Consider the following 25,412-nt stretch of genomic DNA (forward strand, 5'->3'; position numbering starts at 1 on the left):
TTACTGGTTACTAAGATCTCCTCTGTCCTCGCCCCAGCTCCCCGCCTTTCCCGGGCCCTACCCCCTCCCACCAAAAGATACAAATCCGTGAAGAGTTATACCAGCTCAAGATAGTACCGGAAAGATTAAGGTTGCTATGGCCCAGTTCTAATCAAACCCACCCCAGCCCTCCTGGGAAAGCTTCCATGGCCCCATACCTGCGGGGGCCCACACCTGGCTCTGGGGCTGGATGGCCCGAGGCTTGCTTTCTATCTATCTATCTATCTATCTATCTATTTATTTATTTATTTATGGCTGTGTTGGGTCTTCGTTGCTGTGCGAGGGCTTTCTCTAGTTGCGGCGAGCGGGGACCACTCTTCATCATGGTGAGCAGGTCTCTCACTGTCGCCGCCTCTCTTGTTGTGGAGCACAGGCTCCAGACGCGCAGGCTCAGTAGTTGTGGCACGTGGGCTCAGTAGTTGTGGCTCACGGGCTCTAGAGCACAGGCTCAGTAGTTGTGGCGCACAGGCTTAGTTGTTCTGCGGCATGTGGGATCTTCCTGGACCAGGGCTCGAACCCATGTCCCCTGCATTGGCAGGCGGATTCTTAACCACTGCGCCACCAGGGAAGCCCGGCCCGAGGCTTTCTAAGCAGAACTTGAGTGACTTGATACCCCATCCGCAGCCTCAGAGCCCACCTCGAAGCCACATCCCCGCCTCCTCATGGCACCTCCTCCCCGACGCCAAGACTGTCCTTAGACTGGGCACGGACTCCCTGCTTCAGGGGGCATCACTGTGGCCCTTGGCCAATCATGGACCCCCAGAGGACGTGGCGCTCACAGGGCCAAGGGGATGTGCCCACTGGAGCCCACACCCAATTTCTAAACCCATGCTCAGGGAATTCTTGCCCAAGAGGCCCGAGCCAGCTCCCAGCCCTTCCTCCTGAGGGTAGACTGCACCTCCAGGCTGTGCACCCAGGCTCAGAGGGCCAAAGGGCCACTGCTGCAGAGGTCTGGACAGGGCCTGGTGTGCTCATGTTTCTGTCACAGCAGAAGGACCCTTGCTGTGTGGGATGGAGCAGAGGGTGGGAGAGGGAGGCAGGGGGGCCACGCCGGGGCTCAGGGCCAGGGGTAGATACTCCTTGTAATGACATGTTTGACACAGAACTCCAAGAAGTAGAAAGTTCTGGATTCACACCTGGCCTTTCCAGGGCTTTCCAAAGGTGTATTTGTCAAGGCAGGAGGACAGACCATGTTTTATTTGACAGTGAGTGAGTTTGATTTTTAACTCTTAGATACGTGGACATACGGTATGAGGCCCCCTTTGACTCATGCCCAAGCCCTGCAAATGTTACTGAGTAACAGATTTTTCGGAAGTTTTCAGAGGAACAGGGAGGAAGATGACATTACATATCACAAAGCAAAGCTTGCTAACGTTTCCACTGAAGCAGCTCTTCCCTCACATGTCCTCCCCTTACCCAGCTGACCCCTCGCTCCTGTCTCCCCAGGGCCCATCTCCTTGGTGAGCCTCTCCAGCCTGGCTAGGTCCACCTCCTCACTCCCCCATCCGCAAGATTTCTTAAGGTCCCCTCAGCTCCCACTCCCCAAACCCCACTCTAAACACAAGCCTAATAAACAGCTCTCAGCAAAGGGAAAACCTGTCCTCTGTTGAAATGGTCTCTTCTCCTCCGTCTGTCCTGCTTTGTGTTATCACGGTCTGCTCTCCACCACTGCTGTGTCTTCGAATCATCTCTCCCACTAGGCGGTGGGCAGAGACTGTGTCTGGTTCAGCTCCGTGACTCGGCCAGCACCTTATATTTTGAGACCATTTATGCAAGGTTTCATGGACGAATTCGTGAAGGAGTTAGAATTGGAGTTAGGCCTGAAGAACAGGTAGAAGGTGGAAAATGAAGTCGGGTGAGAAAGGAGGAGAGGGAACAGGAGGAGCAACAGTGGAGTCACTGTACCCTGTGGGCAACAGTGAGCCACGGAAGATTCTTGAGCTAGGGCATGACAACACATTAGGAAGGTCCATCTGCGCAGGATTTACTGAAGTCAGGGTCAGCCGAGATGCAGGGAAGAGAGGAGAGCAGTTTGGCCCTGGGATGTCAGAGCGCAGGAGTGCAAAGGCAGGACCAACGGATGCTGGAGGCCGTACACTGGCCTCAGCAAAATGGCTTGCCTGACGCCACATGGCTCAGTCAGTCAGAACTAGAATTCAGGTCCCCAATTCCCAAGATGTGCAATTTCCTCCATACTGAGTCTCAAAGGAGGTGGGGCTGAGTCCCAAAGGCTGCTGAGGAGGAAGTTCTGCCCAGCGGGCATGGCACTGGGTACTCTAGCCAGGGTCTCCCCGGGGGCTGCTGGCAATGTCCGAGGTCACAGCTTTGTGCAGGAGATTCGGGCCTTCCCACTTGGGAGGAAAGGCCAGGCTCTGCTTTGGGCAGGGGTGAGGAACACCCCATGGGGAAGGGATTCGTGTTAGCTACTGTTTAATCTCTCAGCTCCTCACTCAGAGGGGCGGGCAGATGGCAATGCTTACACCTGGGGCCCTGCGGGACTGGGTGAGGGGTGAGGGGACATGGGAAATTCCTGACATCTGTAAAGTGCTCCATGACTTCCAAAGCTTTATTCATGACCACCCCACTTTCCCACCTCTCTAGCTAGTGAATCATATCCATCCTTCAAGGCTCTTCTTCCATGAAGCCTTCAGTCCTCAGACGTCCCTCCTCTGTAACCTCACAGCCCTGTGCTTAGGCTCCAATCTACCACTTGCTACCCTCTGCCAATAGGAGCTGTGTGACTTTGGCCAACTCACTTAACCTCTCTGTGCCCCAAGTTCATCATTCGTAAAAGGAGGGTAATGAAAGTATTGTCCACAGGGATTTTACGATTAAATAAGATGATACATAGAACAACGGCTCCACACCTGCAAGCTGTTATGATGATGACGATGATGCCTCATCTGTTTGGTTGACTGTGGGTCTGTCTCCCTCACCACTCTGCAAATTCCTTGAGGACAGGGATCTCACATCCAGCTTGTCTGCTTCTCCACCGGGTCTGGCTCAAAAAGCACAAAGCAGCCCATTTATTCAATCCATCAGCACTTATTGAACACTTGCTATGGGTGCTAAGCCCTGTGATAGAAACTGCGTTTAGAGATAAATAAGAAGCTCAAGGGGAGCCCCAGAGTCGAGGTGGACACAGACCTGTATATCAAGAGTGCAGCAGACGGTCTCGGCGGCAGCTGAGGCTGTGAGCACAGTCAGGCACGAAGGAGGAAGCGGACAGTCTCCATCAAGTCAAAGCTTATTGAGATGAACTGAATTGTCCCATTTGACCCCCAGAGCAACAGCATTTAAGGATGAGGAGATGGCCACTCAGCTGAGAAAATCCCACCGCTAGTAAGTGATGGAGCTGGGCCTGGGACCCGAGCCCCTCACTTCTGAAGCAGGGGGCTCACAGTGACCCCTGGGAAGTCCCTCCTTCCACTGCTCCCCAGCCTCAGCCTCTGCCCAGAGACTCGAAGGTTAAAGGACTTCTGGGCAGCATCCGTTCACTCCCTGGGCTCTAGCCCAGGCCAGCCCCTGGCCTCCAGGGTATTTTTAGTTCTGGGCGGCCAGGCCTGGGCGGGTGATGGGCAGCAGATGGAGCCCATGTTTTTCGAGCTTCCCGTGTTGTTCCTGGCTCAGCATGAGAGGTGGCTGGGCATGGGGAGGGGGCCGAGGCATACCTGGCACCCCAGCCCACAGCTGGCTCATTGTCCCTGGGGGAGGGGCTGGGCCACTACTGCTGCCACTGACCAAGGCTGGAAGCATTCTTTGCTGTTGATTCATCACAGGGTCCTCTTTGGGCCCAGCTGGGGTGGGGCAGGGCACTGGGGGGACATCTGGGACATGGGCGGCCAGGGGTGAACACTAGTCCTCCAGTGGCCAGGTCAGTGTGACCTGGCTGTCACCCAGGAATCAAAAAGGTCTACCGTGCTACCCTAGCCCTTATCACATTCTGCCTTATAGTGATGTTTGCTTATGTGCGTCTGCCTCCGGGACCAACCGGGAAGCCCCTCCCATCCGCCCCCTGTCCAGCAAGTAGGAGAAAATCAAAGATGCGCTGAATGAAGGAGCCTTTGGAAGACAGTCAGGCAAGGTTGGGGGAAGAGGGGGAATCAGACTGCACTGATCTGGGCCTAGGGAGGAAGCTGGGAGGCTGGAACTCTGACCATTTTACAGACCCGGGCACTGAGGAACTGGGAGGAACCAGGACTCGGGGAAAGAATCTGGACGAACCAGGCTGGGATTCAGGAGTCTGGGTGCCCCCCAAAACTGATGGGACTCCCCTCTGTCAGCCCCTCCTACTTTTGTCTTATTCCACCGTCTCCCCGCACCCCACCCTCCGCATACACTCTCCGCCTACGAGCCTGTCAAGGGCCAGGGCTGCCTCATTCAGCTCTGTAAGGGGTTGTAGTGGAGGATTTCAGCTTGCTCCATTACGGTTTATTACATTGGGGAGCAAGTCGTGTCTCTTGGGGCTCAGTATTCCCAACTGTACAAGGGGCCTCATGCCCCCGCAGTACTCAATAAACTTCGAGGGACCAGGGCTATGGAGAGGACCGCCTGTTACCCCAAAGACAGCACACCTACACCCCACCATCCCGAACTCATCTGAACAGAGCCCCCTCACCCCCCTGCCCGCCCCCGCCGAAGGGAGCCTGCGTTGTCCGAAGTAACCAAGCCGGTGGGACAGTGAGGCGCTACCACGTGAAGGGCACTGCGCGCCTTAGGGACCCACTGAATGTAATCCCCAGGACAACTCTGGGGGTGGCCATACCACCTGGCTTTGCAGAAGAGGAAGCTGCGCCTCCGACAGGGACTCACGAGGCCACAGCGGCACTCGGGCAAACGCAGCCCGCTGGCGCCGAGCCGCCGTCCTTTCCCGGGAACGCCGATCCTCCCACACAGTCCCTCCTGCTGCAGCGCGCCAGTTTCTTCCACGGAAAACAGCTGCCGCGACCCCGGGACTTCCCGGGCCGGCGGGCTGCGGGTGGGCGCCGGGCCGCCCCGGGCCGCGTGCCGGGGACGGGGGCGCCGGGCCCTCGGAGGGGCGGACAGGGCGGGGCGCCCGCAGAGTCCAGGTCCGCCCGGGGGCGGGGCCTGCGGACCTCCTCGGCGGCCGGAGGGCGGGGCGGGGTGCGGACGCCCGCGGGCCGCAGCTGGATAAAAGGGCCCCAGGGTGCCCCAGGAGGCCCGTTAGCGCTGCCCGGCCGCGGAGCCCCGGCCCCAGCCCCGCAACGTCGCACTCCAGCTGGTGAGCCCCTGCCTGGCCCCTGGCCAGGTCTGTCTCTCGCTGTCCTGTCTGTCCGACTTTTGTCTCTCTGGGGGTCAGCAAGTCTCTGAGGGTTCCTGAAGGCCGGGAGTGGCAGGGATGGGGGTCCCATGAACAGTTAGCCTAGACCCCTAGTCGCTCACCAACCTGCTGCCAATGGAAGTGACCGAGTTGGGGAGCTTGGCCCCATGCCCGCCCAGGGTGGTGCATCGTGGCCTCGGGGTGCCTGCGTGTCTTGTTTGTGGACACGCTGCGTGTAGTGTAGCCATTTCTCTGGCCTCTCCTGGGGGAGGGGAGGGGAAGGCAGGGGAAGGGGCAGGTGGGTTCAGGCGTCATTCCTGTGACAGGGGACAAAGAGGCAGGGTGGAGCCGGGCTCTCTGAAAAAACAGACCAAAGCTGAGTATGCTGGGGGCCGGGGGGGAGACTGGGAACAGAGATGGAGGGTGGGCAGAGGCCTTCAAACTCTACATGTCTTGTGCCCGGACAGGTGGACATTTGCCGGCACTGTGTCAGGTCACCACAATCAGTGGTCCCAGGGAGGCGATCAGGGCTGAGAGGGGAAACCCCACCCCCCACCTCAAAGAGCTAGAGAGAAGAGGCTTCCAGTGATTCCCGAGCCTGGTTCCCACCAGGACAGCACCCCAGCGCTCTCTCCTGAATACCCTTGGGCACTTCCAGCCTCTCTAGCAAGGCCAGGTCAAGCCAGGTGCCAGAGTCCCTTGGCAGCACCTGGATCAGGTGCCTCTCTCCTCCAAGCTGGCAGGATCCTAGATCTGTCACTTGGTTGCACTCAGCGCTGGCATCCAGCCCAATGCCCTCACACCACGGCTGGGTCATAAATCAACCAGCAACAGGGTGGAATTTCATTCATCTCCCTGCCTGCCTTCCATCTTCCCCTCCTCCCGTGTCCATCTCTCTCCTGACTGGGAGCCTGGCGCTGGAACCAGGCTGCCTGGGCTTGAATCCTGGCTGGGCAAGTTACTTAGCTTCTCCGGACCTCGTCTCCTCAACTGTAAAGTGGACATAAGTATTCAATAAATATTTTTAAATGTATAATAAACTTATTATTAACCTGCCCTCCTCCTCAGCCTCACTCTATCCCTTTCTCCTTCACTTTGGAAAAGATCCACTTTTGAGGCTGTTTCCTTCTCTGAGGGAGGCTTCTCAGCCTGGTCCTCTTTTCTGCGCTCAGCTCTGGGGGAACAGTTATGGGAGACACTCCACTGGGTTGTGGAGACAGGAAGCAAAGACACCAAGTGCTAGGAAGGTGGGGGTCTGGGCGGGGGACTTAATGGAGGGGGTGGCGTTTGAGCTGGGTGTGGAAAGATGTGTAGGAATTTAACAATCTGAGATTGAGGGAAGGGGTACCCCAAGTAGAAGGAGCAGTGAGAGCAAGTGCTTGGAGGCTGGGAACTGAAGGATGTGTTTGGGGAACGTGAGAAGACAAGTGTGATGTGAGCGAAAGCTGCAGAGGGACGTGCAGTGGGCAGGAAGGCTGGGAAGAGGGCTCTCCCTACATGTGACTCAGTTCCTGCTACCGCCCATCCACCTCCTGGGCGGCATTCATAGAAGGGAGCTGATCTAGCACCAGGATCCTTCAGCAGAAGGCCACCCCTGTCCCCACGGAGGCCCCTTGGAGGGGAGGGAGCCTGTAGGCCCAGGAGTGTCCACAGCCTCTAATAAGACCGCCACAGTGCTCTGGGGATGTCAGCCACAGCTACACAACTGACCTGCCCAGCCCACCCCCTGGCCCATCAAAGCATATCATAGATGGGGGACCTCCAGTGCCACCCCCTCATTTTAGAGGTGTTGCACCTGAGTCTCAGAAGAAAGCATCTGAATCATGTCACATAATTTGGTGGCAGAATGAGGAGCATCCTGACTCCTGCTGACAGGGAGCGGGGTCATCTCTCAGCCCAGACCCAGTGTGACCCCTGGGTCCTAACAGCTGGTGGGCCCTGAGCCCAATCTTTCTATCCTCTCTTGTCATCTGGGGGAGGTCTCTACCCACAGTGACTTTGGGTTGGCTCAGTCCCTAGCTGTCCACCTCCTCTTTAGGGGTGCGGGGAGGAGGGAAGGGGGACATCCCAAGCAGCAGAGAGCACTCTGCGTGTGGTGACAGCCGGCAGGGAGCCCCCACCGGCTCCTGAGTGGGGAGGGACATGAAGAAAACAGTGCTTAAGTCTGAGAAGGAAGTGTGGCAAAGAAGGGTGGCAGTACTGGGGACTTGATGTTGAGTTGGGAACGTGGCCTCCATTCCTTCTTTATCCAAAGAGAGGCTGGGACCAACCTAGACCAATGGTTCCGTAGTAGCTGTTTCAGTTGCTGTTAATAATAGCTGTCAGATGAGAGCTTGCTCTTCTAAGGGCTTAATGCGTATTCATTCATTTGATCTTCACGAGAATCTTACCCCCATTTTATAGAGGGGATAAACTCTATGAGAAAAGAAAATCACTTGAGATTGAGAAACTAAATCACTTGCCCAAGACCACCCAGAAACCAATTGGTGGAGGCGGGATGTGAACTCAGGCAGCCTGACCCCCAGTCTGTATGTTTAGGTGCAGTGCTATGCCACCTTGCATCCACGCATCTGCAGATATTTACGGGCACTACTCTGGGCACTGGGGGCACAATACAAAGTGTCTGTTCCCGTGGAGCTTCATTCCTGAGCTCCTCATGTGCACTTCTAGGAGCCTACTGCCCGCAGCCCTGGGCTCACCAAAGCAGGCGGATTGGTAGCTGAAGGGGGTGGGACTGGGTGCGGCCAGGAATAAGGACCGATCCTCAGCCAGAAACCAGCTTGTGGGGAAGGGAATGGCAGGGGGCCCTGTAAGACGCTCCCTACTGAGACTGACCAGCTAAGGAATCCCCCCAAGAATAGCAGTGGCCATGGGAGAAAGGGGGGGTCTCCCCAGAATGAGCCCTTTTAAGACTCAAGCACCGAAGAGGAAGCCAAGGACCCAAACTTTTTCCATCCACTCTTCCGGGCCAGCCTCAGCTTCCCATCAGCAGTAGAGCTGGCCGTGGAGGAGCTTCAGCACTGGTGGCTGCAGATACTCTAACAGCTCTAACCAGGGGTGACTGTCCTCTGTGCTCTTCCCAACCCTGCTGCTAGGAGCAAGGCTGCTAATGTATGAGGGGGAGAGGACCAGCCCCCAACTCGTCCCCTGTAAGGACCCAGAGAGCATATGACGACAGCTTCCTGGAGATGGGAGCCCTCTCCTGTGTATGGTCACTGCCTAAAACCCTTCCAGGGCCCTTTACTTCCTACAGGATGAAGGGCAAACCCTCTGCATGGTGCACAAGGCCCTTGATTATCTGGCCCCAGCCTGTCCCTCCACCTCAGTCCCCTCCAAGCCCCCAATACTGCAGTACAGGGTTAAGAAAGGGCACTCCCTGCTCTTGCACAAACTCACCTCTTTCCCTGTTTCCTTCTTTCCTCATCCTGTTCTCTCTACCTGGAATTCCCCTTTCCCACCCAAGCGAACTCTTATTCATCCAACAAGGCCCTGGTTAAGTGTCCCTTCTCTGATTCCTCATCTCTGAGCTTCATGAGGGCAGAGAGTAGTGTCTGACGTGTTCACTTCTGTGTCCCTCCCAGCACCTGGCCTAATAGTTGGCCTGAAGCAAATATTCCAAAAATGTTTGTTGACTCAATGTACAAATTATGCATGGAGGTGGACCTAGAGGTGGAGCTTGCTGTGTGGCTTGGGCAAGTCTCTTAAACTCTCTAGATCCCAATTCCTTATTTCTAGAGTCAGGAAGTTGATCCAAATATCATCTATCTCCTCCAGTTCGGACCGTCTAGTCCCTGGGGGCTCCCCAGGACTCAAAGTGTAGGCACCCCCACCTTCTACATATAAGATGACATCAAAAACAGCTGTTCATTGAGCACTTACCATGTGGTAAGCTCGTGATAAGCACTTTACGTAGACACTTTACATCCATACTTTATTCAACACTCACAGCAACACTGGGAGATAAGGATTACTACCCCCACTTTACAGATGAGGAGACTGAGACTCAGGAAGGCTAAACTTAAACTTCCTCCAGGTCATATGGCCAAGGAATGGTGGGTTTGAACCAGATCGACTAATCTCAGAGCCCAGACTCAATCCATGCCACCACAAACACACACACACACACACTCGGGGGGACCTGTGCTACTCTTTGTCTCTGCCAGCAGAAGAGACCCGAGGTCAGGGGTACACGTGGTGATCATTGTCACATTTACTCGTTCCCAGGTGCCTTGACCCCAGCAGCCCTTGAAGTCACCACTATGTGGTCCCTACCAGCTGCCTTCCCCCTGCCCCTGCTGCTCCTGATGCTGGGCCAGATCCCGCCCAGCAGGCCGCAGTCACTGAGCACCATGAAGCTACGGCTGGTGGGCCCAGGGAGCAGGCCGGAGGAGGGCCGCCTGGAGGTGCTGCACCAGGGCCAGTGGGGCACCGTGTGTGATGACGACTTTGCGCTTCAGGAGGCCACAGTGGCCTGCCGCCAGCTGGGCTTTGAAGCCGCCTTGACCTGGGCCCACAGCGCCAAGTATGGCCCAGGGGAGGGTGAGTGACTGGTGCTGCCCTGCAGGATGACGAGGAGATGGTAGCAGGCTTCTCTCAGGGGCTGGGCTCCCTGAGGCTCCAACAGAACCTATCACGTTCCCACCAGTCCTTTAATACCCAGCTCAAATGACCACCTCTGTGAGGCATTTCCTGAGTGCTCCAGCTGCAAATGACCTGTCCTACCCTCCCATTCTCACTTGCAGTGAGGCCACCACCATCGCCACCATCACTACCACTCGACTCTCAGTTCCTTGAATATAGCAATCACACACAGTAGGTGCTCAGCAAATGCTGTTGAGTGAATGACTAGATGGATGAATGAGGGAACAGGTAGACCTAATTAACAGACCTACCTGGCATTTTCCAAAAGCAGATTCTATGGGACCTGAGGCCAAGAGGAGACACTAGGCAGGGATGTAGATACCAAGCTCCCAGGAGAACCAACTCCTCTCTCCACCCCCATTTTCTACTCAGGCTTTGGAAGAGGAAAGTTGATAACGGTGGGGTCCTATCCAGGAGGTAGAGCCCGTGACTTGCCTCTCTGTGCCTGTCCCTGAGCATCACTCGTCCCCTCCCACACAGGACCCATCTGGCTGGACAACGTTCACTGTGTGGGCACAGAGAGCTCCCTGGACCAGTGCAGGTCTAATGGCTGGGGCGTCAGTGACTGCAGCCACTCGGAGGACGTCGGGGTGGTGTGCCACCCGCAGCGCCAGCGTGGCTACCTTTCTGAGAGGGTCTCCAATGCCCTTGGGCCCCAGGTGAGGAGGCCGTTCAGGCCCTGGCCTGAGCTGAGGAGGGGGTCAGGGGACAGAGGGCCTCCAGGTGGTGAGCCTGGAGGAGGAGGGAGGGGAAGGGAAGCAGAGCGCGGGCTGAGAAGCGTCCCTGGGGCCCTGAGGCCTGCTTGTGGCCTGGAGCAGGTGCATGGGTAGAGGGCCCCAGCTTGAGAAAGGGCGGGCAGGGAATCAGAGGCTGGGCCTGCCGGGAATCACTGAAGCTGCTCCCCATGAGGGAGGCAGCAGCGGGCAGGGGTTGCCTCACCCACAAGGCCCGGCCACAGTTGCTGTCTCTTCCTGGCTGAGACAGCTCCAAGCTAAAAACAGCGCAAGCCAAACAGCAGGAGCAGGCAGGGCAGGTCTCTGACTCTACCCTCCGCTGCCAGACAGCCTCAGCCTGAGGACAGCTGGCCGTGGCCCACTGAATGTGGCGGGCCATGACAGGGGGCTTCGCACTGGTCCGAGTCATCCAGGATTAGGGAGGGGGTCTCATGGGCCAAAGGATCCTGCTGGTGGTCTCAGGCAGCTGGTCTGTGCCCGTCCTCTGCCCTCCCCAGGGTGGCGTGAAGAAGGCCCCCTTGTGCCTGGTGGAAGCCCCCCAGACTCCAAGGGCTCCCATCCTGATCCCAGGAGAGCATGGATCTGCTTGGTTCTCTCTGGAGTTGAGGAAAAAGGACCCTAAACAAACCGAGCTTCTGCCTCCTACTCACTGTGTGGCCTTCGGCAAATGCCTCCCCATCATCCCCAAGGACGGAGCCACGTGGCCTCCGTTTCCTGGCCCGTCCAATGAGGGCGCTGGGTGGGGTGATCTCTAAGTGCTCCGAGCCCCAGCTTTCCCACGTGAAGACCTGCAGCGGGCTCAGCAGGGGCAGGAATCCTGGGGCCCACGGTGACCACGCATCCCACAGGGCCGGCGGCTGGAGGAGGTGCGGCTCAAGCCCATCCTTGCCAGCGCCAAGAGGCAGAGCCTGGTGACCGAGGGAGCTGTGGAGGTGAAGTACGAGGGCCACTGGCGGCAGGTGTGTGACCAGGGCTGGACCAGGAACAACAGCAGGGTGGTGTGCGGGATGCTGGGCTTCCCCAGCGAGGCGCCTGTCGTCAGCCACTACTACAGGTAGGAGGACGGCTGGCTGGAGGGCCGCGCGGAAGGCGGGGTCGTGGAAGCGGCTGAGTGTGTGTGTGCGCGCGCGCGCGTGCACGTGTCTGTGTGTGACGTGGGACCTTGCAGACTGCAGTGAGATTGGCAGGAGTAGTGTCTGTGGGGGGACATTCAGTGGGTGCTGGGATTGGGAGGGAAACGGGCCCAGTGGAGCAATGTGCCTGGATTTCCTGGGTTATGGATCCCTCAGTAATTAAGACAAGAGTGAGGATGAACTTGGAGACCCCGGGAAATTTCTAGAAACAATCAGAAAATACACATCGTCCTGGCCAATCAGATAAAAAGAATTGACTATAGTACAGAATACTCCCCAAATGAAATGTAAATAAATGTAAAATTGTGTCCCTGATTAAAAAATTAGACCTAACTAGTAAAGTAAAGATACAGTGCTGCCCACAAGTCCAGATGGCCTGGGCTCTGGTCTCAGCTTTGCCAACAACGAGCTGTGGGCCTTGGTAGGGCATCTGGGCCTCAATTATCCAATCCGCAGGGAACTGTCTGAACTTTGTCTCAGTGAATTTCCTCAACTGTGATCCAAGCCAGGCTCTGACTGGGTTGCGTCCAAGCCAGGCGTGGGGTGGGGTGGCATTTGGGAGAGGAAACATAAAAATATTGTCAGAAACGTGACAGAACTGTCCCAAGATTGCATCAGCCCGTAAATGATGACGAGTCATAGTTCTACCAGCTCTGTCAGTGAAAACGTCGTATGTTTCTCATCAAGGGATAAACCTCCCACAAAGCATCTGAGTCATCTACCCTTGCCCATCCCCAATCACTTTTAGTTGTTCTGTCCTGTGTCTCTGACTTAGATGACCCTGGTTTCCAAGACCAGCCACGTGGCCCCATCCTTGAGGATGACTGGGATCTGGGTCGCTGACTCCCTGCTGCCCGGTAATTGCACATCTGGGCCTGGCTGGCTCGCCTACCTCCCCTGAGGAGGGCAGCCCTGATTATAGCCTCAGTATCTCTGCCGGGGCAGCCCCCACCAGAAAGGCCTTCAACTTCCACCTGTCCCCAGAGGACTTTCCCCAGGGCCCCTTTTCTCCGGTTGCTCCCTGAAGGCTGCCCTTCATCTGGACTGGGGGAAGGGCGAGCTTGGAGCTGCCCGCCCCAGGGCAGCCCGGTGCAGAAGAGACACCCACTTTGGGCTTAGTCAAGGGAACTTGCTCGCCCTGCTTTCCTTCCCTGTAAAATGGAGATCATCGTTATCTGTGGGGTGGCCACCCTCTCAGGACTGTGGTGAAGCTCAGCATTGAAATAAGATTAATGAACAAGTTTACAAACTGTGAGTCTAGTACAAACTCAAGGACAGCTATGGGGAGCCAGGGTGACAGCGGGTAGGGCTTCTGCATCCACTCGACTCCCCACCTGTTTGCTCCCATCCAGGAAAGTCTGGAATTCGAAGATGAAGGATCCCAAGTCTAGGTAAGGAGCAGCCCCCTCAGGGGAGGATGCGAAGGGGTGTGGCATGAAGGGCCTGCTTCCCCTCCCTTCTCCTCCCCTCCAGTCCCCTCTCCCCTCCCCAGTGCCTTGGGCTCCCTGAGTCCTGAGCACAACCCTCAACCCCTCCCCTGCCCTCAGTCTCCCTTGTCTTCCAGACTGAAGAGCCTGACAAAGAAGAATTCCTTCTGGATCCACCGGGTCAACTGCCTGGGAACAGAGCCCCACATGGCCAACTGCCAGGTGCAGGTGGCACCAGCCCAGGGCAAGGTGCGGCCGGCCTGCCCGGGGGGCATGCACGCTGTGGTCAGCTGTGTGGCAGGGCCCCGCTTCCGCCCTCTGAAGGCGAAGCCCGGGCGCAAGGAGTCCTGGGCAGAGGTGGGTCCCATGCAGGCCTGGAGGCACAGGCCCCACTCCAGGACCCTGCCCCACGGGCAGGCACTGACGGGGAGGTAGGGGAGGAGCGGAGAACCACCCCTGTCAAGGGGGCATCGTTCAGACCGGGAGGAGGAGAGCAGCTCGCAGGACGTAGAACTTTGGGATTTACTTAAAAGGGACATTTGTAACCCTACCATAAATGGAAAGCTGACATCACTGGCCACGAATAGAAGGTAACCATAAAAACTGTAATTACATTGTAAGTACATCCCGTTGAGGGCCGAAGGTATGGAGCCCGAGCCTGGCCCTTCGTTATAAAAAGCAATGAGCAAGTGCTGGTGAGGCACTGGGGCAGGGCAGCACCACGTGAGATGGTCTCCTCGATGAAATCGGAGTGGGCGGGAGGGCATTAAAACGGAAATGACTTGCCCACTGTGCGTTTCATTGCCACACGTCCCCACGGGTCTCTAAAATCACAGATCTGCTGGGGAAGTGTTGCTCTGGGTTCAGCCCCAAAGGACAAAGCAGCAGTGAGGCTGGGCAAGAGGAAGGGACTCGCCTAGTGAGCAGGGGGCAGGTTGTGAAGCCCAGGGACCCCAACTCCTAAGGCTCTTTTGTTGGGGCTGGAATTTGTTATTACTGTGATTACTGTGGCCGCTCTTTGTCACCGAGGAAGGGGGAGGTCGAGAAAGACAGCTTATTCAGGGCAATAGCTATGGAAGTCAGAACTCCAGGCCTTGGCTCTGCCTGTCCTGAAGGGGCCCTCGCGGGGGTGTAGCCCCTACCCCTGCCTCCTCGGCCCTCCCTGAGGCTGGGTTTTCTCCCAGCAGGAGACGAGGGTGCGCCTCCGCTCGGGGGCCCAGGTGGGCGAGGGCCGGGTGGAGGTGCTCATGAACCGCCAGTGGGGCACGGTCTGCGACCACGGGTGGAACCTCATCTCCGCCAGCGTCGTGTGTCGTCAGCTCGGCTTCGGCTCTGCTCGGGAGGCCCTCTTTGGGGCCCAGCTGGGCCAAGGTGAGTGAGGAGGCCTGGGGTGGGGTGAGAGAGCCTGGATGTGCCACCGGTCCACCCACTGGTGGTGCTGGGGTGCCAGGGCCCAGGCCGGTTCTCCCCTCTGTGGAGGGGGAGCCGCAGGTGCGGGGCTGCAGAGCTGGAGCCTCCCATGGCCTCTCTCCCTCCCTTCTGCAGCGCTGGGGCCCATCCACCTGAGTGAGGTGCGCTGCGGGGGATATGAGCGCACCCTCAGTGACTGCCCCTCCCTGGAAGGCTCCCAGAATGGTTGCCAGCATGACAATGATGCTGCCGTGAGATGCAACATCCCTAACTTGGGCTTCCAGGATCAGGTGAGCCCCGAGCTAGCCTGGGACACTGCTTGGAGCCAGTGGGGAGCGGTTCATGAGAGGCAGCTAGTGCTCTGGGCCCCAGAGCCTGCCTGGAGCCAGCCTGGAAGGCCCTCTCCTCTGTGAGTCTCCCCTGGCCTGGCCTACTTCCCCTCAGGGCCAGGTTCTAGCCTTCAGAGATGTCAGAATATCAATGGGACTCTTCAGATGCATGGGCTCTCCCGCCCCACCCTCTCAGGTCCCCTGTGAAGTTGAGAGAGAAGGCGCCTAGGGCAGAGGGCCACAGGATGTCAGCACCGGGGAGGGGCACTGGGAGGCTGAGCGGGGTGGTCAGAGTTCAAGGGTCACGCTAATATGGACTGTGGACAAGTCTCTCGCCTCAGACCTTGGTTCTCTTCTGTAAAATGGGGTCAGCTGTCCCATAGGGTCATTGTGAACGGGACGATAGATACGAAAGCCCTTGGCAATAGGCACATTGTCATCAGTGGTAGGATTTCAGGTAGCGGGAGGGCAAGTACCAGAGTGGGAGCCTCGGGTGCAGGCACTCAGTCAGATTTCTCGAGCGGGCAAGGACATTAGGGACTATCTGATAAAACGGCCTCGCTTTACAGAGGAGACTAAGCCAGAGAAGGGGAGTGTCATGTCCAGGGCCGCAGGTTTCCAGGCCGGCAGCCCTCAGCTCTCCCCTCCTAAGGCGGCCCCGCCCCCTCACACACCCCTGACCATTGCAGGTGCGCTTGGCCGGCGGACGCAGCCCCGAGGAAGGGGTGGTGGAGGTGCAGGTGGACGTGAACGGGGTCCAGCGCTGGGGGGCCGTGTGCAGCGACCACTGGGGCCTCAACGAAGCCATGGTGGCCTGCCGACAGCTTGGCCTGGGCTTTGCCAACCATGCCGTCAAGGTAGGTCCTTGCTGTGCTCCCAAACTTCCTGTGCTAAAGCTGCTGACCCTTCATTCATTCACTCAACAGTTAATTATGAGTGTAACTATGCGCCAATATAATGCTGGGTGCTGGGATACTGTGGTGAACAGGACACAGTTCCTGCCTAACGGGGCGGTACGTCACCACATACAGTCAAGTGAGGGATGCAGTCGTTCATAAAACGTTCACACAACAGGCACATAATTGTGTCTGTAGGAAATATGAGTAGAAGTGAGCCAGACGAGGTGGGGGAGGAATAAAGAGCCCACGCAAAGACCTTGTGGCCGGAGAACGCCTGACTCTGTTGAGGAAATCAGGGGCCGGGGTGGAGTGCGGCTATCAAGAGGGAGTGGTGTGAAGTGCGAGGGTGAAGGAGGAGACGGGTCAGACCATTCAAAGCCCGATTTTTAAAAGATTTCTTCCTTGCTGTTCTGCAAACAGTTGGGGTGGAGATTAACATGAATACCGAGAAACACACTATTGCAGTAGCCCAGCTGAGGATGGTGCTGGCTTGGACCGGGGGAAACAAGTGGATAGATTCAAAAGCTATCAAGGAAACAAAATCAAGAGGCCTGCGGGCATGACTGCCATGGAGAAACCTCTTCAGCTTCGCCCACACTGGCCCGCCGGGCAATACTGGGCATACTTCACCCGGGAGAACTGGGCTCAACCCCGAGCACAACCGACCATCTAGGGTTGTATGAAGAACAGCTGGGGACATGGGACAGGCCTGAGTGAACAGGAAGGGAACAGGACCATCCTCTTCAAACAGCTGAGGGCCGCCGTTGGGGAGAGTGATGGGAACAGGGCCAGCGGTGGAAGCCATAGCAGTGGATTTTTGCCTCAATGCATGGAAGACGTTTCTAATACCAGAGGGGTTCAAAGTAGCATCACTAAAGATTTCAGGCCAAGGCTGGGCACAGCCGGTGTGGGTGGTCTGATGGGGTCCAAGCCTCAGATGGGAGTCAGGTGACTCTAAGAGCACGTCTCAGCCCTGACTGGGCGATGCTGGCTGTTTTCTTAGGACACCTGGTACTGGCAGGGGACGCCGGGGGCCGGAGAAGTGGTGATGAGCGGGGTGCACTGCTCAGGCACAGAGCTGGCCTTGCAGCAGTGTCAGAGGCACGGGCCGGTGCACTGCTCCCACGGTGCAGGGCACTTCTCAGCCGGAGTCTCCTGCACAGACAGTGAGTAACGGGAGGGGCCGGTGGGACAGGCCGGCCCGGGCTCCCCGAATTTTGCAAGCCCACACCTCCTGTCCTCAGGGAGGGCCCTGAGTGCTGGTCCCAGCTCCAAGGCCAACAGGGTTGGGGAGTGGAAGGAGGGCTGGATGCAGAACACCAGCTCCGCCATTTACCACGTGTGTGGCCAAATCACCTGCCACACGGGGATACAAACCCTGCCCTGCCCATCTCATGGAGTTACTGTGAGAATTAAAACAGAGAATACGTGAAAATGTAAGGATACACAACAGTGTTTTCCAATTTTTGCGTCACGACCAATAGTTTAAAAAGACAGGATAGAAAACAATGATGTGATACATTTAGTAAGGGTAATATTTTTCTCTTGGAATTATTTATGTGTGTCACAACATTAAATATATTTCTTACTACAGTCTGTAGTAAGAAAAGAGTTTGAAAACTGTTGTAGAGGGTATGGAAATGTGAGGACACATGGGGCCTGTGGTGAGCTGTGGGATTTACCCAAAAGACTTTAGGTCAAGACCATTTTGAGGCATCGGTCTGCCCCACACCCCCAGATTCTTGGGGTAGAAGTATCTGTTTGACATCTGCCAACTGGGTCTGGGCCGGGATAACCGTATCCAGTCCAAAGGCTGCAGGCTGCCACCAACCTGAGTGGCCACTTGACCTTCTTCCCAGCCAGGCTTCAATGCCAAGACATCCTTAACTCTTGTCAGCGAGCTCTAGGGCTTCCTCTCTGTCCAGCGCAAACTGGAAGAGTGCCAGCCCTTACAGCACACCCTCCCCTGCAGGGTGATGGGGCTTCCCATTGGGCCTCCAGAATCAAGGCTCCCAGCGCACTGGGGCCTGCTTCCCCGTCTCTCCCCTCCCAGGAACCTGTTCCCCTCTGTTCTACTGCCTGGAGTGGCAGCTCTTCTCCTGAATGCATTTGATGCTTCACAACAGCTGAGCACAGACAGCCGACCTGCCATCTCTGTGGTCATCCCCATATCTCCTCTGTAAATTTTCTCATTTCTTTCTTGCCTTTACCCTCTCTTCTTCTCTCTGAAAGCACTCTTTTCCCTCAGGAATTCTGGGGTTTGTCAGTGGGCATACCCTTAGCTCTCTCCAAAATATGCCTCAGGAATTCCAAGAGCATTTAGTGGTAGTACAGACACCATCCAGCAAACCAGCTCCCACCCTCGACACCTGTCCCCTGAAATAAACCTGGGTTCCCATCTCACCATCGTCAGTGCAAGGCTCACCCATATGATAGCTCTGCCCCAAATCTAAAGTGTAACCCAGTTTTTGCGTGAACAAACACTGAGAATTGGCAAATTTCTCTCTTGACGTTACATGGCAAAAGCTGTGGCTCTCCTCATTTCTGTACTGACACAGTGAGGGACAACACGCTGGCTTCTGAGGAGGGTGAGAGCCCCTGTGACAGGAAGGGAACGGGAGAGGCACTGAGCAGCTTATGGAGACACAGCCTCTAGCATGTTGGATTCTTACCCACCAGAATGCCCACGATGCCTCAGAGGAGAAGGCACAGGATGCCCTGGTGTGAACACCCCTGATAGCAACCAGGGTAGAACAGGAACCTTGGAAGAAGCACAGGCTTAGGAACTGCAGCAGAATGCACCAGAACGGCAGAACCCAGGGGCAGGCTCAGAGCTTAACTCTTCCAGCTCTCCAGCCCTCTCCCTCTGCCCCTCGCATTGTGGGAACTGAGGCCCAGAGAAAGAGTGAGCTGAGGTAACAAGCTAGGGGTCAGCAGAGCTTACTGAGGGGTAAGCTATAGAGCTAGGCTACAGAGGCACTTATGGGCTGAGACGCATTCTACAAAAGAAATACTAGCTTACATCAACCACATGCTTAACGTGGGCCAACCATGATCTAAGCACGTTACAGGTACTATCACACTAATATTCTTCTTCTTCTTCTCCCCATCATCCAGATGAGGAAAATGAAAGACAAAAGGTTGAGCAAGTCACAGAGCTAGTTAATGGTGTAACTAAAAATCAAGCCAAGACAGGAACCCAGGCAGTCTGGCCCCAAAGCCAGCAAGCTTAGGCTAAGGGGATAGATCTTTCCTGTTATTAGAACTCACATCTCCTGACTCCTGAACTGCCCTACTCTTCCGGCGCCTCCAAAAGAGCTTAGTCTGGAGGCAAGGCTGTCCCCCTTAGGCCAGGGAGCCAAACCGGCTGCCTTCCTAGCCTCTGGGTCTCCACCGTGCCCAGGTGCTGCAGACCTCGTGCTGAACGCCCAGCTAGTGCAGGAGACGGCCTACCTGGAGGACCGCCCGCTCAGCCAGCTGTACTGTGCCCATGAAGAGAACTGCCTCTCCCAGTCAGCTGACCGCATGGACTGGCCCTACGGACACCGGCGCCTCTTGCGCTTCTCCTCACAGATCCACAACCTGGGCCGGGCCGACTTCCGTCCCAAGACAGGACGCCACAGCTGGATTTGGCACCAGTGCCACAGGTTAGTGCCTGCTCAGGCCTCGGCTCTAGGGGGACAAAACCAGGGTCCAGGGAGCCAACCGGTCTGGTCTTTTCCGGGCAAGCCTTCCTGGGAGGGGCGTGTGCTCTGGGAAAGAGCCTTCCTTCCTCGACGCCTCCCTGGCCTTGCCTCTGAGCGGCAGTGAGGAATCCCAGGAGCATTAGCCTGCCCTCTCCATCACTCCCTCGCCTGCCCAGGAGGTACCCACATGTCCATCTCCACCACAGTGTCCAACAGAGCAGTCCTTGCCAGCAGAGCTGGTCTCTGTTAGAATGATATTGGACAATTTTTCTGTTGGCCCTGAGGCCTTGTCTTTAAAAGCCAGGTGAAGTGGGGACTCCTAGAAACCTGGAGACCCAAAATAGCCATCCCATCCAGGATGCTGGCTGTGCAGAAAAAGCTTGCTGGTTTCTGCAGCAGCAACGCGAGGCCCGCAAGGAAGAGCTGCTGGCGCTGCCAGGAGACAATGAGCGTTCTTTCCTATCAGGAGCCTCCAGCCCAGACAGAAGGAGAGATGATGTCTGTGACAAAGGCAGAACGGAGAAGGGTGGTTTTTTCCTTCAGGACACAGCCGTGGCTGGGGAAAGCTGAGAGGAACGGGCAGTGACTTTGGGACTTGGGCCTTGCTGAGATAATAAGTACCTTTCCCCGCAGCATGAAGAGCTGTCATTAGAACTGGATTGGAAACAATGGTAGCAATTTGGGCCCAGGCTGGCAGGGAGCAGAGGACGCATCCCTCCTCACTCAGCAACCCTGCTCCTGGGCTGTTCCCTGCACGTGTCTCTTCTTTCCACCTGCAGGCCTCAGGCCTTGTGGCCAGGCAGTCTCCTGGAGCTTTTACCTCTCCTCACCCGGTGGGACCCCAGGTGACGAGGGCAGCTATGTCTTGCTGCCTGGCAGGGGTGCCAGGAAAGTAGGCCATGGGTCACACTCATCTTGGGTGCACTGCCCTGCTATTGTAACGTTCCTCTCTGGGTAATGATGGGGCCTAGTGCCTCAGTCTTCCCTACCAGCTCCTCTGTGAGGACCCTCTCCTGTTGCTGCCAGGCTGACAGCTCTGCCCCTTCTGCAGGCACTACCACAGCATTGAGGTCTTCACCCACTATGACCTACTCACTCTCAATGGCTCCAAGGTGGCTGAGGGGCACAAGGCCAGCTTCTGTCTAGAGGACACAAATTGCCCTAAAGGTATGTGGTTTCCTGTCAGAATATCCTCCTCTGTTATATTCCTCGGCCCCTTTGGGCTCAGGATCCCCTCCGCCCTGCGTAACAGCCTCAGGCAGCTGGAGACTCTGGCCTGGCAACAGTCAGCACTCAAGGCGATTCAAAAAGAGAAATTTCTTACCCTCTCTACTTCCTCTGCATTCCCAACATACCGTGTACCACTTTTGAAATGCTTAACGCTTTCTCTTTTGGATAATAGTTGCAGACCTGTTTCACTTCTGCTAAGTCCTTTGGGACTTAGCATGGACTGTCTGATTCCTATTCGCACACCCACAGTTCCTCGCCCTTAGAAATGGCATGGTAAAACACTGGCTCTTCTCAGGGTTGGATGGGCAAATGAATTAGCAGAGTAGGGCTGGAATCTTCTAATCGCATTTCCTAGGCCAACAGGAATTTCCACTAGTGCATCCAAAGAAATCATCTCTGTCACAGATGGGCTTTGCTATGGTGCTGGATTCATGCTTAGTAGGAATTCTGGCTCCGACAGGCAAGATATTTAGCTGAAGCTCAGGCCCCTAGTCTGATTGCATTTAATTGGCAAGGCTGGTGTGAGGATTAAATGGTAAAGGATGTGAAAGATCTAGCAGGTGCTTGGTGCCGAGCACCTATTCAGGGCCTCAATAACTGTCAGCACCCTCCATTACAGGAATGCAGAGGCGCTACGCATGTGCCAACTTTGGGGAACAGGGCGTGACCGTTGGCTGCTGGGACACCTACCGACATGACATTGATTGCCAGTGGGTGGATATCACAGACGTGGGCCCTGGGGATTATATCTTCCAGGTAAGTGGGCTTAGGGATTCCCCACAGGAGCTCCATTTCTTCCAGATGTTCCAAAAGCTCCCTGAGGTCAAGTGAAGAAAGGGAGCTTCATAAATAGGATCTCTGACAGGTCTGGCGCTTGAAGGAGCTACACCATAGGGGAAGGGATCAGAATCCAGGACCTAGGTTTGAGTCCTGATTCAGTGAACAAGGGGCACTGTCACAACTCAGTCCCCATCTATAAAATAAGGACCTTAATGCCTACTTCCTGGGGTGACTGTAAGGATTAATGAAGAACAGGAACACAGTTTGCAAGACTACATGAAATGTAAAGGATACCACAGCCACTGTCAACTCAGAAGCCAAGTCACCTGTTTTCAGCTGGCCCATCTCTCACTCCAGGTGGTCGTGAACCCCAAGCTCGAGGTGGCAGAGTCCGATTTCTCGAACAACGTGATGCGGTGCCGCTGCAAATATGACGGGCAACGGGTCTGGCTGCACGACTGCCACACAGGTGACTGCGGGCCACTGTGAGACCAGTGCCATGCGAGCTCGGGGAGCTGGAAGACCCTTTGTCCCTGTGTGTGACTTCAGTGTGTGTGTACAAGGCTGGGGAGAGGACAGAGATGAATTGCCTTTGACAACTTCATAGAAGTGCATAGATTTCTGGAACGAGCTGCATCAGCCCCACCCAATAACTATTTCTACATCCCTCTTTGTCCTTAAGGTTGTTTGGATTGTAATTTCAGTCTCCCATCTGTCCTGGAATCTTTTCTGTTACTTCAGGCCATGTCAGGATCTCCCCTTGCCAGTCTGTTATTTTTCCCCTTCCTTTCATAGGGTCTTTCTTAGTTGCCTCCATCCCAGGCTGACTGCCTCACAGGCAAACGTAGAAGTCCCCCAGATCCATGTCGCTACAGCCAGCCCTGATCACTGCTTACAGGACGTGGACCATGGAGTACAGGGCTCAGGACACTTGCAGGATTGGTAGTTTCAGGCAAAGAAGCAACAATCCAGTGGGGAGCAGAGTAAGGAGGCGGTTGCCTCACTTGCCTGTACAGAAAGGTAGCAGTTCCTCTATCTTAGAGTTTAAAGTGCTTGTATTTGCTGTGGGGTGTGTGCAGTCACACCCGCGCCTTGCACACAGAGGGTGAAGCAGGCTTGTTCGTTTAGTCAGCAAACATTTATTAAGACCTACCTCTGTGCTGAACACTGCCAGGCACTAGGAACATAAATAGGAGTAAAATGCAGAGCTGAGCGTCAGGTAGGGTAAGCAGACATGCAAATGGATAACCCCAACCCTACTGGGTACCCCAGCCCGCTGTGAACTACTGCTGAGCAAGCAGAGCGCTCTCTGAGCAACCACCTGGAGGCCAGCCGAGGCTTCCCAGAGGAAGGGACATCTGAGCTGGTTGCAAAGGAGAGGCACAAGTCAGAGAGGGGACGAGGAGAAGGAGCGTAGGATTTGGCTTCAGAGGGCTTCACTGGGCACCAAATCCAGTCCCACCACCTTCTGGCTTTAAGACGGTGAGGAAATCTCCTCCTCAGAAGTCTTCTCTTTTGTAAAATAGGGCTATGTAGTCACACCCACTAGAGCTCTTTGCAGGGAGGGTTACGGTGGTTCCTGCCGAGAGAATGGACTTGATCCCGTGGGCTTCTGGGAACCACAGCAAATTTCAGTCAAGGAGGCAGGAAGATCAGATTTATGTTTTCAGAAGATAGCTCTGGCAACAGATTGAAGACAGTGAGAAGAGGAATAAGGATTTGAAAATCGTGAGACTGAGTAGGTTCTGCTGCCATTAAGTGAGACAGGAGCGTGAGAGCGATCAAGGGTTGGAACCTAAGGCTGCCAGCGTGGAGGCGCAGCCTCCGTGATGCTGCTGGCAGCCTGCAAGGGGTCCAGGGCAGCAAGGAAGGAAAGAACACTACGCAGCTCTGACCCCTCCAGAGTCCTTGCAGGAAACACAGGGCACACTCAGGTGAGACTAGGAGGTTATTTAACGAGAGGACTATACTGAGGTGTGAGTAGGACTAAGGAGATGAGGAGTGTTGAGACATCCAGGGATAAGCAAGAGTGGAATGTTGTTATCACTTTGGGCCTGAAGGGGCAAAGTGTGTCCTGGAGCCAGGCGAGCGCTAGCACTGAGGAGGAGGGAGCAACAGGCGGGAGACCATCACTGCACAAACAGGGGAAGAAGTACCCCGGCCTCTCTCCTTCCATCCTCTAATCTCGTGCTGTTTCTTCCCAGTGACCTACATCAGTCAGAAATCAGAAGATGAGGGAGCCAGGGCGAGGCAATCTCTAGGGGTCAGGTCTCCAGGGCATGAGAGAACAAGAAGGGTAGAGAAGGAACCTGGGGAGGGGGCAAGGGAGAGTAACCAGCACAACCTTTCCATTCAACAGCCTATCTTCCCGATGTCCCTGCAACTACGCATCTGTTGGCATCTATTTCCATAAAATGGATTGTTTGTGCCCATGACTAACCTGATGGAAAGGCTGAGCTGGGCAGGATGTCTTGGTGTTTGTGAAGTTGTCAGGGAGGGGATGAGACTCTGGTCGGGTCGACTACTTACCTGTTCTCCTTTGGTCCACAGGGGACTCATACCGCGCTAACACAGAGCTCTCCCTGGAGCAGGAGCGTCTCAGGAACAACCTCATCTGAAGCCCCCCTGCGCACTCCCAGCTGCTGCCCACACACCAGATACCTCAGCTTACTGGAGCCATGCCCTTCACAGAACCCTAACTCAGAGGGTAAGGGGCCAGTGCCAAGGGGCACCAAGAACCTGCTCAGGAAGCCTTTTGATGGCAAGATCACCATACCAGGATGGCACTGCTCCCTCAGGATGGCTCTGGGTCTGTCCCCTGAGGGCCTTTGGTCTCTGGACTACGGCCTTCAGGCTTTGTTCAGCTGAGCTCCTCTCCCATAGGAGACCCAGTCTTTCCCGGATCTTGCCCCCGAGTTCCTGGTTCAGGAGCTATCAGTTCCTTAGGAATGGACTATGGCCCAGCCCCCATCTAAATGGTGCTTTGCCAATGTCTTGGAGGAGGACCAAAATACACAGGAGGAGAGGTCAGCTCTCTGCTAGGAGCTCTGTGCAACACAACTTGTATCAAAGTCACAACTGGCAAAGAAGCTGGTGAATTCAGTCCCTTGCTTGATATGTCCCCATTTAGAATTCAGCTACCATACTCTCTTAAGAGTCTGTTCTTTAGTGCCCTTACCTTTATCCTACTGCACATATGTGTGTTTCTAATATCCCTGGAAGCTTAGGCCTCAAGCATCCCCTTATCTCCTGACGGGCCCAAACCACCAGTTACTGAGTGCTTGAGACAGGGCAAGATTCACAGGAGTGGCCAGATATGGCCTTCCCGCAGAGGAGCAAGAGGAGGCCGAACAGAGAGTCCCAGGGCGCTGTGGACCCCAGCTGCTGCCAGGCCCTCTGCCAAGGGAAGAACACTTGCCCTAACCCCGGCAGGCAAGGTCACTGTGCGCCTCAGGAATGGCCTAAAGGTGGGGCCCCCCAGGCTTCTGGAGTGAATTTTGCATTGAATAAAGTTTTGCAGTGGAAAGAACATGGGTCAAACAGGCCGCTCATCTCTGCAGGAAAAAGAAGACAGGTCTGGTACAGTGGAGGACAGGAGACTACAGAGAGGTCAGAAGGGGGAACATTTAATTTAGTTAAGGGCTAAACCTAGGAAAGGCCACCATCCCTGCTTGACGTGGCTGTGGTATGCCCTTGCTCAGGTGGTATAAAATCCCATGGTCTTCCCGGACATGATTCTTAATCCTGTCTCCACTAAGACACACTTGAGAGATGACCCTTACAGATCTGATGCCCTAATGCCAATAAAGGTTGCTCACTATGG

At 55.7% G+C, this 25,412-nt stretch overlaps 1 protein-coding gene and 1 long non-coding RNA gene across 4 annotated transcripts; one reads left to right on the forward strand and one right to left on the reverse strand.

Moving 5' to 3' along the window:
* Positions 1-1,221: 1,221 nt before the first annotated feature.
* On the reverse strand, positions 1,222-5,085 carry LOC132350589 (uncharacterized). 3 transcript variants are annotated; one of them, XR_009497952.1, is made up of 4 exons: positions 4,808-5,085; positions 3,187-3,230; positions 2,907-3,037; positions 1,222-1,859 (listed from the first exon to the last, which is right to left on the reverse strand). It is a non-coding gene; the product is annotated as an uncharacterized LOC132350589 (long non-coding RNA). The 3 variants fall into 3 exon arrangements; XR_009497951.1 differs by lacking the exon at positions 3,187-3,230 and having other exon boundaries at positions 4,805-5,084; XR_009497950.1 differs by lacking the exon at positions 3,187-3,230 and having other exon boundaries at positions 4,808-5,083.
* A 76-nt stretch (positions 5,086-5,161) lies between these two features.
* LOXL4 (lysyl oxidase like 4) lies at positions 5,162-25,412 on the forward strand. Its single transcript, XM_059899239.1, has 15 exons — positions 5,162-5,281; positions 9,545-9,859; positions 10,442-10,620; positions 11,544-11,749; positions 13,181-13,219; positions 13,393-13,612; positions 14,443-14,626; positions 14,801-14,955; positions 15,684-15,851; positions 16,897-17,059; positions 19,297-19,540; positions 20,631-20,746; positions 21,429-21,565; positions 21,947-22,058; positions 24,140-25,412. Exons 2-15 carry the CDS (start codon positions 9,580-9,582, stop codon positions 24,205-24,207), a joined length of 2,271 nt encoding a protein of 756 aa, XP_059755222.1. The 5' UTR covers positions 5,162-5,281; positions 9,545-9,579; the 3' UTR covers positions 24,208-25,412.

This window comes from Balaenoptera ricei, chromosome 16, assembly GCF_028023285.1.
Source record: "Balaenoptera ricei isolate mBalRic1 chromosome 16, mBalRic1.hap2, whole genome shotgun sequence".
NCBI classification, from domain to species: Eukaryota; Metazoa; Chordata; class Mammalia; order Artiodactyla; family Balaenopteridae; genus Balaenoptera; species Balaenoptera ricei.